Raw genomic sequence first — 18,149 nt, forward strand, 5'->3', positions numbered from 1 at the left:
CTTCAACAAGATGGATTGACACGGTGGCTGCGATGATGGGCTCAAGTATAGCAGGGATTGTGGGGCTGGCGCGGGATCGGGCAGTGTTTTGTTCTGCTGTGCATGGGGTTGCTATGAGTCGGAAATGACTCGACGGCACTTAACAACAACAGCAAACAGTCATATAGGCTGAGGATCTCATGGTCTACCAGTCCCTTGGACTAATTGTTTCCATGCATCTTTGGTTTTCTTCATTCTTGTTTTCTCTGGACGAGGAGAGACCCATCGTTGCATCTTGATGGCTGCTTACAAGCTTTTAAGACCCAGTTGCTACTCATCAAAGTAGGATGTGCAGCAGTGTTTTTGTGTAGTATGTTATGCCACTTGAGCATGATATCCCCTGTGACCATGGTCCCAAACCTGCAGGTCCAACTGCTCACTCAGAGTAGCTGGGTATGGACAAAAATCCACCACAGTCTTGCCCCTTGTCAGCTCTACTATATACCTGGACATTCTTACAGTGTATACAAATATGCATGTCCATTACTGAATAATTTGATCAAAGATTCTATGGAAGAATCATGAGCCAAAGGTGGGGGGAATGTGGAATAGAACTTCACATTTTCATGGAATTAAGACATTTAATATATATTTTATTGGATTTTTGGTGAAGGTTTACACAGCAGAGTAAGTTCCCAATTCAACAATTTCTACACAAGTTGTTCAGTGACATTGGTTACATTTTTCACAATGTATGAACAGTCCCATTTCTATTCTGGTTGTTCCATTTCTATTAATCTAGTTATCCTGTCCCCTTACAGCCTCTTTTTTGTTTTAAAGTATTGTTGATAGTGTGGCCCCATATAGTTGACTTTTAAAAGAAGCATAGTACTTATGGGTAATACTCATTATTTTTTTGAACCAATTTGTTATTCACCTACAGGATGAACTCAGGGGTTAGTTTCAGTTCAAGTTTTGAAGAGTGTCTCAGGGAGTCCTATATCTCAACCAGTCCAGTAAGTTTTTTTTAAAGGAATTTGAGTTTCTGTTCCGTATTTTTCTCCCATTCTATTAGGCTTAATCTATTGTTGCCCTGATCAGAATGGTTGGTAGTGGTAGCCAGGCACCACCATCTAGTTCTTCTCAGGGTAGATGAGGCTGTGGTTCATTATGGTATTAGTCCTATAGACTAGTTTATTCTTTGAATCTTTGGTTTCTTTCTTTCTCTTTTGCCCCGTGTGATGGTTAAAGTAGTGTGGCAGCTTGTCTGGGCTATGGGTTGGCACCTGCATGTGCTTATTTCACATGATGGGATTGGGTGTGGTGTAATCAACTCCATGGTGGAACCTGCCATGAGCAGCTAATTAGTGGCCTTTGGGGTGTGGCTGCTTCCTGTATTTATGGAGAAACTTTGAGAAAGGTCACTAGCTTTTTGGCACATTTTGGGTTATGTTGCCTGCCAATCTTGGGATCATTCCTGGACTTGAACCAGTGATCTGCCATGTTGCCTACTGATCTTAAATTTGCCAGCCTCAGCAGCCAGCAGCTACATGAGTCAGAAGAAGCCTCTTAGCTTGCTGCAGTGGGCCTGGAACAAGAGGCAGAGCTGAAGCCCAGGGTCCAGTGTTCCTAGAGCTGACACTCTGAATTAGGACTTCTAGCCTCCTAAGGTGTAAGAGAATAAATTCCTATTTGTTAGGTCGTTCATTTGTGGTTATTTCTGTTATAGCAGCACTAGAGAACCAAGACACTCTGGATGAGTAGAAACCAATAGTTGTATCTTACACTCACAAACTTTTAAAGACCCCAGACTCTACTCACCAAACTAAGATGTAGAAGACATAATATTTTAACAAATTACATCAACAAACTACAGCCTATATGCTGGGTAATTTGAGTGTCCACCAACATTGGAATAGGCTTGGACATGCTTTACCAAAAAGAAAAACCAAACCAAACTCACTGCTGTTGAGTCAGTTCTGACTCATAGCAACCCCTCCTTGGGTTTCTGAGGCAGTATATCTATGGAAGTAGATTGCCCAACCTTCCTTCCAAGGAGTGGCTAGTGGGTTTGAATCACCAGCCTTCTGATTAGCAGTCAAATGCCTTAGGCACTATGCCATCAGAACTCCTGGACATGCTTTAAAGGATATTTTTCTTTCTTTCTTTTTTCTTTTTATTACCTTGATCCAGAGTAAGAAATAAATTTCACATTGTGACAACCCTACCTCCACAGTCACTCACAGAAATTTCTGGATTGAAATAAAAGTTTCACAATACATGGCTTACCTTCACCCTGATATTTTCTATTCTGGTCTCATCTATTTGGTTTCATTAAACAAATGTTTCAGATTCAAACCTGCAGTATGAAAAATGTTGGCACTCTCACATCATCCTGCCTCATTTTCCCCATTGTCTTTGTGCTACCTGCTCATTCTTTCTTAGGATTTGTTTGCCTGTGTATTGATCATCTTGCCAGCCAGGTATAACCCCTGTGAGAGCAGGGACCTCAATCTGTTGTCATCTTAGCTCTGAGAACAATGCTTAGTGTGTAGTAAGAAACCCAAACCAAACCCATTGCCTTGGAGTTGGAATTAACTTCATAGACTTTCTGGAATCAGGCTTCGTAGGCTTTCTTGCCTGTAAACTTTATGGAAGCAGATCACCAGGCCTTTCTTCCATGGCACTGCTGGGTAGGTTCAATCCACCAAACTTTTGGTTAATAGTTGAGTACAAATCGTTTGTGCCCCCCAGGGACCTAGCCTGGTATGTGGCAAGTCTCCATAAATGACTGTTGAGTGGGTAAATGAGTAGAGCTGGAATTGAGGGTGGTGGGCCCTCCACAGCCGGCTGCTCTAATTGGCTTGTTTTTCCTCCTCTTTCCAGCTCGCTCCAGCCCCTAACCTTGCCCAGGATACACAGCTGTCTGTGACACAATGAGCCTACTGTTCCTGGTCCTGCTGTTGCTGCTGCCCTGCACCTCTGGACTGCCTTTCTACAATGGCTTCTACTACTCCAACAGCCCTGATGGGTGGGGCCTGGGTCATGGCCATGGTGAAGGTGGGAATCCTCCTTAGCTAACTCTTTGCTCTGCAGGGTCACCAAGGCCCTCCCTGTCTTCTGCTGTGATAAGCAGGGTTGAGGTTGGGTGGGGCCAGGGTGCGAAGTCAGCAGCCCTTTACCATTGCAGTGGATCAGCTTCGTTCTAAGACCAGAGGAAGGGATGCTTTAGTTATTCTCTATCTGCTAGCCCCTCAGACCCAGAGAATAGCTCTGATAGCATAGTGGTTAAAACATTTGGTTGCTAACCAAAAGGTCAGCATTTCCAACCCACCAGCCACTCTTCAGGAGAAAGATGCAGCAGTCTGCTTCCAGATTTTCAGTCTTGGAAACCCTTGGGGCAGTTCTCCTCTGTCCTATTGGGTTGCTATGAATTGCAGTCAACTCAACGGCAGTGAGTTTTTTCGTTTTGTTTTGTTTTTTTCAGACTTAGAGCTGAATTTATTTAAGGACAATTGCTTGTGCTTTGTTTCATTTTTTAAAATTTATTTTTATTGCGATAGGTGAGAATTTACAGAGCAAATTTTTCATTCAACAATTCTTTTTTTTTTTTTTTTCCCAGTAATGTAGACGGTTTTATTATTATAAAGAAAAAAGGCTTGTCACATGAGCTAACCAAAAATCCAATGCCAACAAGTTGATTCCAATTCTATTGACCCTTTAGGACAGAGTGGAACTGCCCCACATAGGGTTTCTTTTTTTTTTTTATTGTGATTTGGGTGAAGGTTTACAGAGCAAATTCACTTTCCATACAGCGGTTCACATATACTTTGTCTCATGACATTGACCGAAGTTTACCACAATGCAACAGCTCCCCTCCCACTTCCTTCCCATAGTTACCTCTTCCCTGTGTCCATCCCTCCATGCACTTCACTCAACAATTCTTACACATTTTGATTCACAACATTGTTGCCATACTTACAATGTAACAGATCTCTTCCCACTTCCTCCTTGTGTTTCCCATTTCCCTTTGTCCTTCTTCACTTGTGCTTTCTATATTTTTTCAAAGTCCTGCCAGTTTTTCAGGATTTAAGTGTGACCTCTTTTCATCTTCCTAGTAGAAAGGGGGCTTAAGGTCTGTATTAGGGTTCTTCAGAGAAGCAAAACCAATATAGGTGGTAGGTATAAATAAATATATACATATATACGTGTCTCTGTATATGTGTATGTGTGTATATTATACAAAGAGATTTATTATAAGGAATTGGCTTGCATGGTTGTGGGGGCTAGCAAATTGGAAATCTGTAGGGCAGACTGGCAGCTGGAAGCTCAGCAGGAGTGGATGCTGCAGTCTTAAAGCAGAATTTCTTCTTCATGGAAACTTCAGTTTTGCTCTTATGGCCTTTTGACTAATTGGATGAGGTGCACCCACATGATCGAGGGTAATCTCCTTTATGTAAAGACAACTGATTGTCGAGTTCATCATGTCTGCAAAATACTTTCACACCAATACCTAGATTAGTGTTAGGAATAACTAGGTTTTATAACTGAGCTGTCTTAGTTACCTGGTGCTACTGTCACAACAAACATACGCCACAAATGGATGGCTTTATTTATTTACTTATTACTGGGAACTCTGGTAGCATAGTGCCTAAGGCACTTGACTGCTAACCAGAAGGCTGGTGGTTCAAACCCACCAGCCACTCCTCAGGAGGACGGTTGGGCAATCTGTTTCCATGGTGATATCGCCTTGGAAACCCAAAGTGGGGTCGCTATGAGTCGAATCCGACTCAACGGCAGTGAGTTTGGTGTTTTTTTTTTGTTTTTTTTTTATTGTGATTTGGGTGAAAGTCTGCAGAACAAATTTGTTTTCCATACAGCAGTTCACATACATTTTGTTTCATGACATTGACTACAATTTCCCACAATGCAACAGCTCCTCTCCCACTTCCTCCCCATAGTTAGCTCTTCTCTGTATCCTTCCCTCCCATACACTTCTGCCCCCTGAGCTGTCTCCCTGTGCATACACAGCCCTTCTGTTCTCCCATGATTGTTCTCTGCAGGGAATTTATCTACCTAATGTAAATGATAAACTCATATGCCTATCTTTTGTTGGGCTGGAAGCCATAGGAGTGTGTTCAGTTCAAGACCAGAAGGGCCAACTAGGAGCCATAGTCTCAGTGGTTCCATCAGGCTCGGTCAGACTAGCAAACCTGGTGTTTTTTTTTTTTTTAAATAATTTTGAATTTTATTCCACATTTTTCTCCCACTCTATCCAGGATTTCCCACATAGATCCCCCTTGGAGTGGTTGACAGTGGTAGCAAGGCACCATCTAGTTCTTCTGGTCTCATAGTTGTGTAGGCTGAGGATCACATGGTGTACCACTCTCTTGGGCTAATCGATTCCATGCATCTTTGATTTACTGCTCTGGATGAGGAGAGATCCATTGTTGCATCTAGATGGCTGCTTGCAAGCTTTTAAGATCCCAGTTGCTACTCATCAAAGTAGGATATGGAACAATATTTTTGTGTAGTATGTTATGCCAATTGAGCTTGATGGGGAGACTATACTTTGAGGAGGCAGCTCTTCCCTAGTTGTATTTTGAGTGCCTTTCAACCTGTGGGGCTCATCTTCCAGCACTACATTGGACAATGTTTTAAGGCTAGTCATAAGGTTTTCCAGTAATATATTAGACAGTGTTCCACTGTTATTCACAAGGTTTCACTGGCCAATTTTTTCAGAACTGGAGGAGGCCCCGTCCTTTTTCTTAGTCTGTCTTAGTTTGGAAGCTCCGCTGAAACCTGTCCACCATTGGTGACCCTTCTGGTATTTGAAATACCAGTGGCATAGCCTCTAGCCTCACAGCAACATGTAAGGTACCACAGTATGACAGACTGACAGACGAGTGGTAGGTTGTATCCTTTCACCATACTTATTCAATCTGTATGCTGAGCAAATAGTCTGAGAAGCTGGACTATATGAAGAAGAATGTGTTATCAGGATTGGAGGAAGACTCATTAACAACCTGAGATATGCAGATGACACAACCTTGCTTACTGAAAGTGAAGATGACTTGAAGCACTTACTGATGAAAATCAAAGACTATAGTCTTCAGGATGGATTTTGCCTCAACATAAAGAAAACAAAGTTCCTCAGAACTGGACTGATAAGCAACATCATGATAAATGGAGGAAAGATTGAAGGTATCAGGGATTTCATTTTACTTGGATCCATAATCAACACTCATGGAAGCAGCAGTCAGGAAATTAGATATTGTATTGCATCTCGTTGAGGGCCTTCCCTTTTTCACTGACCCTCCACTTTACCGAGCATGATATCCTTCTCTAGGGAATGGTCCCTCCTGACAACATGACCAAAGTAGATGAGACAAAGTCTGGCCATTCTTGCTTCCAAGGAGCATCCCAGCTGCACTTGCTCCAGGACAGATTTATTAGTTCTTCTAGCAGTCCATGGTACTTTCAGTATTCTTCTCCAACACCACAACTGGAAAGCATCAGCTCTTCGGTCTTTCTTATTCATTGTCCAGCTATCACATGCATATGAGGTGACTGAAAACACCATGGCTTGGGTTAGATACACCTTAGTCTTCAAAGAGACATTTTTGCTCTTCAGCACTTTAAAGGTCTTTTGCAGCAGATTTGCCCAGTGCAATATGTCAGTCTGATTTCTTGACTGCTGCTTCCATTAGTGTTGATTGTGGAACCAAGTAATATGAAATCTTTGACAACTGCAATCTTTTCTCCATTTCTTGTGATGCTGCTTACAGGTACCGTAGGTATCTACAAGTAAGGAAACTGAGGACTGATTAGATTTCAAAGCTCTGAAATTGTGGTGCCAACCTAGACCACCTGACTCCAGGGTTTATGATCTTAAAACTCTGCAGTACTGACTCTCTAGAGGAGGAATTCTCTAACTGCAGTGAGCATCAGGGTCACGTGGAAGCGTTATTAGAGCACAAAGTGCTGAGTGTCACCCCAGGGTTTCAATTCAGTGGGTCTAGGGTGGTGCCTAAGAATTTACATTTCTATCAGTTCCCAAGGAGCTCTGGTGGCTTAATAGTTAAAGCATTTGTCTGCTAACCAAAAGGTCAGTGGTTTGAACTCACCAGCTGCTCTGTGGAAGAAAGGTGAGGCAGTCTGCCTCTGTAAAGATTACAGCTTTGGAAACCCTATTGGGCCAATTCTACTCTGCCCTAAAGGTTGGAATCGACTCTAAGGCAGTGAGTGGGAATCAGTTCCCAGTGATACTGAAGCTGCTGGTCCAGGGGCCACACTTTGAGAACTACTACCCTAGAGAACCTGGACCATTAAGTATAGCTCTTTTCAGCATGAGATCCTCTACAGAAAGCCTCTCTGTCTACCTCCTGGCTTACCCCCAAGACTGCCTCCCCTTGCATACTTGATGCTTGTCTTGAAGTCTAGACTCAAGAGAAAGAGACAGTGAGATGCCTTTAAAAAAAAAAAAAAATCTGGAAGCCAAAAAGCCCAGTTGCCGTGGAACTAATTCCAACTCATGGCAAACCCCACATGTTTCAGAGTAGAACGGACTCCATGGGGTTTTCAATGGCTGTATATTTATGGATGTAGATCACCAGGTCTTTTTTCTACAGCACCACTGGGTGGATTTCAACTGCCAACCTTTTGGTTAATAGCCAAGCACAAACCCTTTATGCTACCTGGGAGCGAGGCCCCTACCTGCTGCCATCTAGTCAATTCTGACTAGAATTCTGACTCATAGCAACCCTATAGGACAGAGTTGAACTGCCCCATAAGGTTTCCAAGGCTGTAATCTTTACAGGAGCAGATTGTCTTTTTCCTATGGAGTGGCTGGTGGGTTTGAACTGCTGATTTTTTGTTTAGCTTCCAAGTGCTTAATCACTTTGCCACCAGGGCTCCTTGTGAGACACTCCTCAAACCAATAACCAAACTCATTGCCACTGAGTCGATTCCAACTCATAATGATCCTCATTGGATTTCCAAGGCTGTAAATCTTTCCGGAGGCTGACTGCCTCATTTTTCTTCCACAAAGAAGTTGGTAGATTCAAACCACTGACGTTTTTGGTTAACAGCCAAATGCCTTAACCACTACACCACCAGAGCTCCTTGAGTCATCCCCACCCCCACCCCCTGAGAGGGTTAAAGATGAGTCCTTAAACTTGGTTCTTTTGTTGCATCTTAGCTCTGTGTTTGTTACCTCTGAGCCCTTAGTATAATTTTCTCTACAAGTTCTGGGCTCCTCACCAGTGCTATTAGGTGTTTGGGAAGAGTCATGGTGGGTAGTTGGACCAGAGTGTGAAGGGAAGGTTATGCTTCTCTGGATCAGTTTGGTAGGGAAGGAGACTCTGGGGGCATTGAGGCATGGCTGCTAATCCACCCACCTCATGTGGAGTTGCTCATGTTGTTGCCGGATACCTCAGTTAGCCTCTTAGATTAATTATTCCTTCAACTGAAGTAAAATTCACATAACATAAAATTAGCCACTTATGGCCAACAAACACATGAAGAAATGGCTTGTGATCGTTAGCCGTTAGAAAGATGCAAATCAAAACAGTAATGAGATACCATCTCACCCCAGCACTAACAGCAGAGTTCAAGACAGAAAATAACAAATTTAAAAATGCTGGTGAGGATGTGGAAAGATTGGGATTCTCATACACTGCTGGTGGGACTATAAAATGATACAACCACTGTGGAAATCGGTATGGCAATTCCTTAAAAAGTTGGAAATAGAAATACCATTTGATCCAGCAATCTCGTCACTAGGTACATATCCTAAAGAAGTGAGAGCCAGGATACGAACAGACATATGCACACCCATGTTCACTGCAGCACTATTCACAATAGCAAAGAGATGGAAGCAACCTAAGTGTCCATCAGCAGAAGAATGGATAACCAAACTGTGGTACATATACACAATGGAATGCTATGCAACATAAAGAATAATGTAGAATCTGCAAAAGACTGCATAATGTGGATGAACTTTGAGGACATTATGCTGAGTGAAAAAAGTCAATCACAGAAGGAAAATATCGTATTAGTCTACTGTTGTAAAAAGTAAAAGAAAGGTTTACAAATGGAAGGAAAGTTTATTTGTTGGTTACCAGGGATAGAAGAGGAGGGAAGGGAAAATTCCTAAAGAAAAAGGAAAAAAAATTAGCCATTTTATAGTACACAGTTCAGTGGCATTCAGTGCATTCATGTTATTATGCAATCACTGCCTCTGTCTAGTTACAAAACATTTTTGTCACCCCAAAAGCCCATATCCTTTAAGCAGTCATTTTCCATTTCTCCCTCCCCATGGCCCCTGACAACCACTAGCATACTCTCTGTCTCTATGGATTTACCTATTCTGTATATTTCATATAAATTGAATCATACAATATTTGGCCTTTTGTGGCTGGCTTATTTCACTTAGCATAATGTTTTCAAGATTCATCCATGTTGTAGCATGTATCACTACTTCACTCTTGTTTATGACTGAATAATATTACATTGTATGAATAGATTGTATTTTATTTGTTCATCTGTTGTTGGGCATTTGGGTTGTTTCCAACTTTTTGCTATTGTGAATCATGCTGCTATGAACATTGGTAATATGTTTTTGTTTGAATCCCTACTTTCAAGTCTTTTGAATATATACTTAGGAGTAGAATTTCTGGGTCATTTGGTAATTGTATGGTTAACTTTTTTGGAAACTGCCAAACTGTCATTCAGCTTTTGAGCATAGCAAACCACCCAAAATTAGTGGCTTAAGACAGCATTTATTTAGCTCATGATTCTCTGATCAGCATTTTGGGCTGGGCTCAGCTGGGTGACTTTTCTGATCTTGGTTGTGCTCATTCATGCACCTACGGTCAGTTGGCAGCTCAAGTAGGGGATGGCTGGTCTAGGTTGGCTTCAGCTGGGGTGGCTGTCTGTGCTCCATGTGGTCTCTCATCCTCCAGCAGGCTGGCCCAGGCTTGTTCTCATGATGGCTGGCAAGCTTCCAAGAGAAAGAGTGAAAGTGACAAAGCCTCTTGAGGCCTAGGCTCAGAAAAGACACAGTCTGATACATTCGAATGATCAAAGGATGTGGCAAGGCTAGTACAGATTTATGAGGGAGGGGAAATAAATTCTACCTCTTGGTGGGGCTCATGGTAGTTAAGGTTTTATGTCAACTTGGCTGGGCCTGGTTTTGAATGGGTGGGCAGTTGGATGTAGTGATTCCCCATGATGAGACTGGCAATCAACTCCAAGGTGGAATCTCCCACAAGCATCTGAGTAGCTGCTTTAGGGATGTGGTCTGCTTCCCATATATAAGGAGAAGATTTGAGAATGGTTTATAGCTTTTTGGCATGCTTGAACCCTGCATGTAGCCAAGTCACTGTTCAGCAGTTTGCCATGTCCTGCCAATCTTGGGACTTTTTCTGGACTTGAATTAGTGGCCTGTGTGTTGTTTGATAATATTGGGACTGTGTGCCATTTTGTTTGTCAACTTTGGGCTTATCAGCCTCAGTAGCCAGCAGCTGCCTGAGTGAAGGACACCTCTAGCTCCAGTGGGCCAGGAGCAAGAGGGATTGCTGACGCTCGAGGTCAAGGGGCTTTCACCCAGCTCCTAGAGCCTGGCACTTTGAATGTAGACTTCTAGCTTCCATAAACTGTAAGAATAAACTCCTGTTTGTTAAAAGCTATCCCATTTGTGGTATATTCCTCTGAGAGTGGCACAAAGTGACCAAAACAGAGGTGCTACAAAGTCATATTGCAGAGGGAGTGGATACTGGGAGGGATGGAGAAATATGTCCGTTTTTGTAATCTACCACCCCTGAGCCTAGAGAGAGCTGGGAATGATGGTGGGGGTACAGATGTGCTACAGCTGTTCCCCATCTGCACCCAACCTCTTTCCCCAGGCCTCTTCAATGGAGTAAAGCTGGTGGTAGAGACACCCGAGGAGACCCTGTTTACCTACCGAGGGGCCAATGTGACCCTGCCCTGTCACTACCATTATGAGCCAGCCCTGGCCTCCCCGAGACCCATACGTATCAAATGGTGGAAGCTGTCAGATAATGGAGCTCCAGAGCAGGATGTGCTGGTGGCCATCGGGCCAAGACACCGCTCCTTCGGGGTCTACCAAGGCCGAGTGCACCTGCGTCAGGGCAGGGAGCGTGAAGTCTCACTGGAGATCAGAGACCTGCGGCTGGAGGACTATGGGCGCTACCGCTGCGAGGTCATTGATGGGCTAGAGGATGAAAGTGGCCTGGTGGAGCTGGAGCTGCGAGGTGAGACCCTGACTGGAGTTAGGTGATGCTGGAAACTGGGGGTGGGGGTGGAGGACCCTGAGAAAGCATCTAGACCTTTGAGCTTTAGACAGGTTCACACATCTTTTGATCTCCAAACAACTCTATGGAGAAAGCTACTATTAACACTCTCATTTTACAGATGAGGAAACCAAGGCAAAAGAAGGTAAAGGAACTTAGCTAAGGTCACACAGCTTATAAATGGTAGAGCTGGGGTTTGAACTAGGCTGGCTTAAGAATATGCTATACTCTACTCCCCTCTCTAATCACATCCCATTCAGAGAGAGGGCAAAGGGAGCTGGTCTCACAGGTAATTGGAGATAGGGCAGATATTCATGTAGATTTTGCAGGCAACACAAGGGAATGAGGCAGACCGAATGTGAGGTTATAGGGAGTGGTGAGGACTGGGGCACACTGCAGAGCCCACACTCCATCCAGAGGCAACAGCTCTACTTAGGCCTAGCTGATGATGTTGCACCAGAATGCAGGTCCAGTGCTGCCAGATTTTCTGATTTGACTAGAGAAGCTTTTATTTTTTATATGAAACCTCTGGATATTTGTGTAAAAATCTCCTATGTTTTAAAAAACATGGTACTGTCCAAACCAGCCAGACCCAGCAGGCCAGATATTATCTGTGGGCTCCAGTTTGAGGTCTCTAAGTTACTTTTACCTTCTCTGCCTCTAGGTGGGGCTGTGTGTATGCTTGTCTTTCCTACCTGTTTGAGAGACAGCTGGGGTGAGGGACCAGGCTGTAGTCTGGTGACCTGGGATTGAATCCATCTTTACCCATCCTAAAGGAGCTCTGATGGCATAGTGCCTAAGGCGTTGGACTGCTAACCAGAAGGTTGGCAGTTCAACCCACCAGCCCCTCTGTGGAAGGAAGACTGGGCAGTCTACTTCCATAAAGATTTACTGCTTCAGAAACCCAAAGGGGGTCACTATGAGTCAGAACTGACTCACTGGCAGTGAGGTTTTTTTTTTTTTAATTTTTGGTTTTACCCATCCTATCTGTGGCTCCTGGGCAAATGCCTCATCCTGTCTGAGCATCCTGTCTGAGAACAGACTCAGTGTAAAATGGAACTAATAGTAGCTTCTCTTTATTTCTTCAGAGATGAGCATAAGCCTTGCCTCCAGTGCCTCGCTCAATAAATAGCAGAGCTCAAACCTTGGTGTTATATAAAGTTTATTTGCTAATTTTAGTAGAATCTCAACCATGAACAGTGAATTTTGAGGGGAGCCTGTGGCCTCTAGTACATCCTGGCCACCAGGAGGGGAGTCCTCTGCCCCAGGACCTCTGTGAGCTCGGGTTCCTTTTACATAAGGGCCCTTTACCAGCCCTCCTCTTCTCACAGCTTCTAGGCCCTCTCCTTCTCCTGAAAAATTGTCTGTCACATATGGAAGTTTCTTGCAGACCCTTAAGAAGATTTCACCCTAATTATAATATTAATGGGAGCTCTGGTAGCATAGTGCCTAAGGCACTTGATTGCTAACCAGAAGGCTGGTGGTTCAAACCCACCAGCAACTCCTCGGAAGGAAGGTTGGGCAATCTACTTCCGTAGTGATACCGCCTCGGAAACCCAAGGAGGGGTCGCTATGATTCAGGTCCAACTTGACAGCTCATAACAACAACAATAATGTTAATGATCAGGTCTCAGCTATTGAGAAGGGTTTGGTGGAAGCCAAACCCAGCTCCTGCAAATGGCAGCACCTCCTCACTGGGTTCTTGCCATAGCCCTGTGAATTAGGCCATGTTCCAATTCTGTAGTTGGGACATTGGCAAGCTGATGAACTAATTACCTTAAAAACTGAATAAATGTTTCTGAGTATGTGCCAGCCTACTTCATGGAAACCAGGCATGGGCTCTGCCTCAGATTTGGGGAACTCTGAGAATGGACAGGAAATTGCAGTTTTGCTAAGGAGTGTTGTGAACGTGTGTGTGCTTGTGCTTGTGTGTGTGTATGTGTGTGTGTATGTATGAGAGAGATGAAAGAGCACATATCCCAGTGGCGGTGGGAGGACACTGGGGTCTCCTACCTGCTCAGTCCCTGTCCACCCCTCATGCTCTTTCTTCTCTCCTCAGGTGTGGTGTTTCCCTACCAGCCTCCTCAGGGGCGCTACCAACTCAACTTCCATGAGGCCCAGCAGGCCTGTGAGGAGCAAGATGCGGTCCTGGCCTCCTTTGAGCAGCTTTTCCGGGCCTGGGAGGAGGGCCTAGACTGGTGCAACGCAGGCTGGCTGCAGGACGGCTCAGTGCAATATCCCATCACGCTGCCTCGGCAGCCCTGTGGTGGCCTGGGCTTGGCACCTGGTGTGCGCAGCTATGGCCTGCAGCACCGCCGCCTGCACCGCTATGACGCGTTCTGCTTCGCTGCTGCCCTAAAGGGTGAGTGGAGTGGCTGAGCACAGACAGACCTAGGATCTGGTACTGGTCTGGGTCCCAAAGGAGGGCAGCATCTGGGCAGTGTCAGACCATCAGCCTGCCCTGCTGGCCCCTTACCTGGAGGCCTAGAGCACCAGGCAGGTCTTGAACTGATGTTTGTCTGAGCTTGGAGTATTTCCCTGCTGATGCTTCATGCTGATCATTGGCTTCTTCATCCATCAAACGTTTCCTGAGTGCCTACTGTGTGCTGGGGCCTAGATTAGGATATGGGGCATTGTAGACAAATAAAACATTGTCCTCAAAAAGCGACTCGCTTCAGGGGAAGATTGTTGTTGTTATGTGCCATCGAGTCAGACCTGACTCATAGCGACCCCTCATTGGGTTTCCGAGGCGGTATCACTACGGAAGTAGATTGCCCAACCTTCCTTCCGAGGAGTGGCTGGTGGGTATGAACCGCCAGCCTTCTGGTTAGCAGTCAAGTGCCTTAGGCACTACGCTACCAGAGCTCAGGGGAAGATAGGCAAGTAAAAAAGAAAGAAAGAAAGAAAGAAACCGAGTCAGCACCATATCCTAAGCATTTTGAAAAGTGCCTGGCTCATAGTAGTTAATAGTTGCTCTTGAGTTAATTCCAACTCATGGCAACCTTGTGTGCAGAATAGAGCTGTGCCATAGGGTTTTTAAAACTATGACTTTTCGGAAGCAGATCCTCAGGCCTGAGATGCCTCAAGATGTGTTCAAACCACCAACCTCTTGATTAGTAGCTGAGTATTTAACTGTTTATACCTCCCAGGGACTCCATAAGTTATTGATGAGCGAGATTCTGATTAGTCTAGCCTGGTTGGGTGGGCATTCACCCATGGTGCAGTTATGGAAGGGTGATGGGGAGTACAGACATAACTGAGGGACCCCACCCTGTGCCAGGTGGGGAGGGGAATCTAAGAAAAGGGTAATGCCTGGAAAGGCACCCCAAAAGCATCCACTGCACATACATCCCCCCACAGCATGGTGGCTTCCTGGGCTCACACAGTTGTTAGGTTGCTGGGGGCTGGTGGAGGGGCTAGCATTGCTACCACTCCACTGGGCCTTCTGGCCACCCAGCACTCATGCCCCCCTTTCCCCTCAGGGCAAGTGTACTACTTGGAGCACCCTGAGAAGCTGACACTGACAGAGGCAAAGGCAGCCTGCCAGGAGGATGGTGCCCAGATCGCCAAGGTGGGCCAGCTCTTCGCTGCCTGGAAGTTCTGGGGCCTGGACCGCTGTGACGCTGGCTGGCTGGCAGATGGCAGCATCCGCTACCCAGTGGCTCAGCCCCGTCTCAACTGCGGACCCCCTGAACCTGGTGTCCGAAGCTTTGGCTTCCCACACCCACAGAGCCACAAGTTTGGGGTCTACTGCTACCGTCAACGCTAGAACCCCAGGCAGCCGGCCCTGCACCTCCCCGTTCTCTCACTGGCTGAGTATTTATTGAGTGCTTCATTCTCCCTGGAGGGTTAAGGCAATTTTAGTATTGTTTTTATACTTTGCAACTTAAAAAATTGTGAAGTATTACTATTTTTTGTAAACCTGATAGAATCTAAACTCTCCTTTTGCTCATTGGACACTGTCAAGGCTCTCGACTTCCAGGAATCCTCCTGCCCCCTCCTCTAGGGCATTTGAAGTTTTGGAACTTTTAAAAAAGCTGCTGTCCTCATGGAGTCTGGCCCCCTCCCTGCCCTGGGGATGCTGTTGCCCAGAGGAGGCTGTGGCCTGTCCAAGGTGCCTCACTGAGTCAGGGCTGAGCTGCAGTAGACCTTGGCCTTTCCCTACACATTGTGGTTCCAGGCTCAGCCTGGGGGAAGGGACTTCGGGGCCATGGGGTCTGGAGTGGGCTTCCAGCCTTGCTGCTCCCTGCCCCTCCTATTCCTCTACTGAGCTGCTGGCCCCAAATCAGCCCCTCAGAGAAGCTGTGGCTGGAAGGGCATTCCTAGGCATCTGTTTGAAATCCAGACATTCCCCTCCCCATCTTCTCTCCTTTTTTGGTTCCAAAGAATTTGTGTTTTGTTCTTATTTTTCCCTATTTGGGGAGAGGCCCTCAGGTGTGTGTACTTTCTTTGGACAATAAATGGTGCTGTGACCCTTTCCTCCATTCCCAGCCTTCCTCTGTGTCTCCTTCAGTCTCTGGCCACAGCTTCCTCACTCAGTGGACACCCAACTTTTGCCTACTGCCATCAAGTTGGTTCTGACTCATACCGATCCCATAGGACAGAGTAGAATTGCCCCGTAGGGTTTCCAAGGCTGTAAATCTTTACAGAAGCAGACTGCTTCATCTTTCTCCCATGTAGCAGCTGGTGGGTTCAAACCACTGACATTTTGGTTAGTAGCCAGATGCTTTAACCACTACATCACTGAAGCTCATCCCAGTGGCAGGGTGGGGGCAGTTCTCCCCCAGGCCTCACAGGGCAGTTGGGCCAGGTTAGCTGGGATTTGGATTGAATTGTGTCCCTTCAAAATGTGTGTTGGGATCCTAACCCCTGTAGCAGTGGATGTGATCCTATTGGAGAATAGGGTTTTCTTATGTTAATGAGGAGCTTTGGTGTAGTAGTTAAGACATTTGTCTGCTAACCAAAAGGTCTGGGCAGTTCGATCCACTAGATGCTCTGTGGAGAAAAGATGAGGCAATATGTTTTCATAAAGATTGGAAATCTGATTGTACAGTTATACTCTGTCCTAAAGGGTCGCTGTGAGTTGGAATCGACTCATTGGTAGTGTGTTTATGTTAATAAACATGTATGTGTTTAGGTCATATCCATGTAGGATGTATCTTAAATCTAATGGCTTTTGAGATATACAAAGAGCAGATTGGGTACCGAGAAGCAGTCCCTGGTGCAAACCATTAAGCCTTTGACTGCTAACTGAAAGGTTGATGGCTTAAACCCACCCAGAGGTGCCTCAGAAGACAGGCCTGGCTATCCGCTTCCAAAAGAGGTCATAGCCCTGAAAACACTACAGAGCACAGTTCTCTGCACACATGGGGTCATCATGAGTCAGAATCGACTTGATGACAACTAACAACAAGGCACAGAGATAAGGAAGCACAAACAGTGGAAAGATACACCACATGAAGATCACTAAGAAACCAAGGGATGGAAGCTGAAAAGAGGCAAGGACCTTCTCCCAGAGCCAACAGAGAGCCTTCCTCTAGAGCCAGTGCCCCGAGTTCAGACTTCTAGCCTCCTGAGAAAATAAATACCTATGGTATTTCTGTTAGAGCAGAAGGAAACTAAGACAGCCAAGGTGGGCAAGAAGTCTCTGGGTTGCCCCTTGAGGCTGATTTGGTTCTGGCTTGTCTGCCCTATGGCATGCCCTGTACAGGGTACTGGCCTAGCAGTTGAGGGCCCCCACTTGCAGCATCACCATCTCCATCCCCTGACTGTTTGTCTGTGGGAGTTCGTGCACAAGAATGGGAAGTGCCTCTCAGGAGGCTATGTCCCCTAGAAGATCTTGAAGGCCAGGGATCTTGGAGACCAGCCCTCTGTGTGCCCCATCCTCAGCCTCTACCTCAGCTTCAAGAAATCAGGGACTTCCAGTAAGATGGAGGAATAGGCAGACAAGTGACCCAGACCCTCTTCAACAAAGAAAAGAGAAACCAATTGACAGAGATACAGAAGATAATCCTGGAGCCCGGAGCTTTGAAAGGAACTATACAGAAATGGATTAGTAGAAAAAAACTGAACGAAAACAGTGAATACAGAGACGGTTGGAGCTGCGGACTGTCAGCTCCTTTGACGGAACCAACAGCCTGAATATTTCCAAGTGGTGTTGGGACCAGAGAATTGCCCTAAAGATCAGCCCTGGTCACCAAGGGCTGCAGGGATGACTGCTCTGGTGGCCTATGACTAGGAAGGGAAACAGCAGGGAGGGAGACAGCCTGAGTTGTGGACTTTCTGCTCTCTGGATAATGCAGGCATTTTGATTGTTTACATGCGGCAGCCATTTTGGATATTTAAAGTGACTGAGGGCACAGCCATTTTGAATGTTTATAAGCAGTGGCCATTTTGGATTTAAAAGTGATAGCATTCTCATTTGGATTCCAGGGACCTAAGAACAGGCTCTGTTTGCCAAGGTTGGCAGGGACATATGAGAGGCTGACAACAGGAAAAGAGACAGGTGGTGAGTGTACAAGTACTGTTAACTAGTGAATAGAGGAGCACAGGACAGTACCCTGCTTACATAGATAACATACAAACAAAGCAAAGAAAATGAAAATCATGGGCAAGTCACTCCAACATACAATCACCAGTTAAATATAAACACAAAAACATCACAATGCCTCAGAGACAGCAGAGCATCACAGTTCACACAAAGAAGCAAGATAAAGCAGGAGAAACAAGGGACAAGGATACAGACCCAAAACACATCCCTGAGGAAGATGCAGCATTGGAACTCCCTGATAAGGAATTCAAAAGAATTATATTTAGGTATTTTCAACAAATTGAGATGCAGATCAAGGAAAACAT

The 18,149-nt window shown here is 45.4% G+C and overlaps 1 protein-coding gene across 1 annotated transcript; it reads left to right on the forward strand.

The window, feature by feature from the left end:
- Window positions 1-2,915: 2,915 nt before the first annotated feature.
- On the forward strand, window positions 2,916-15,063 carry HAPLN3 (hyaluronan and proteoglycan link protein 3). The gene is made up of 4 exons (XM_007946111.1): window positions 2,916-3,039; window positions 10,887-11,255; window positions 13,354-13,656; window positions 14,777-15,063. The coding sequence occupies exons 1-4, from the start codon at window positions 2,916-2,918 to the stop codon at window positions 15,061-15,063; spliced, it is 1,083 nt and encodes a 360-aa protein (XP_007944302.1).
- Window positions 15,064-18,149: the final 3,086 nt, after the last annotated feature.

This window comes from Orycteropus afer, unplaced genomic scaffold (genome assembly GCF_000298275.1).
Source record: "Orycteropus afer afer isolate SDZICR_OR568_19922 unplaced genomic scaffold, OryAfe1.0 scaffold00150, whole genome shotgun sequence".
Classification (NCBI taxonomy): Eukaryota; Metazoa; Chordata; class Mammalia; order Tubulidentata; family Orycteropodidae; genus Orycteropus; species Orycteropus afer.

What these genes read in the sequence shown, in the direction of transcription:
- HAPLN3 (XM_007946111.1), top strand. Translation starts at nt 2,916, where the DNA reads ATGAGCCTACTGTTCCTGGTCCTGCTGTTGCTGCTGCCCTGCACCTCT. An exon ending in GGTGGAGCTGGAGCTGCGAG is followed by an intron (nt 11,256 to 13,353) that starts GTGAGACCCTGA and finishes TTCTCTCCTCAG; the next exon opens with GTGTGGTGTTTCCCTACCAG. An exon ending in CTTCGCTGCTGCCCTAAAGG is followed by an intron (nt 13,657 to 14,776) that starts GTGAGTGGAGTG and finishes CTTTCCCCTCAG; the next exon opens with GGCAAGTGTACTACTTGGAG.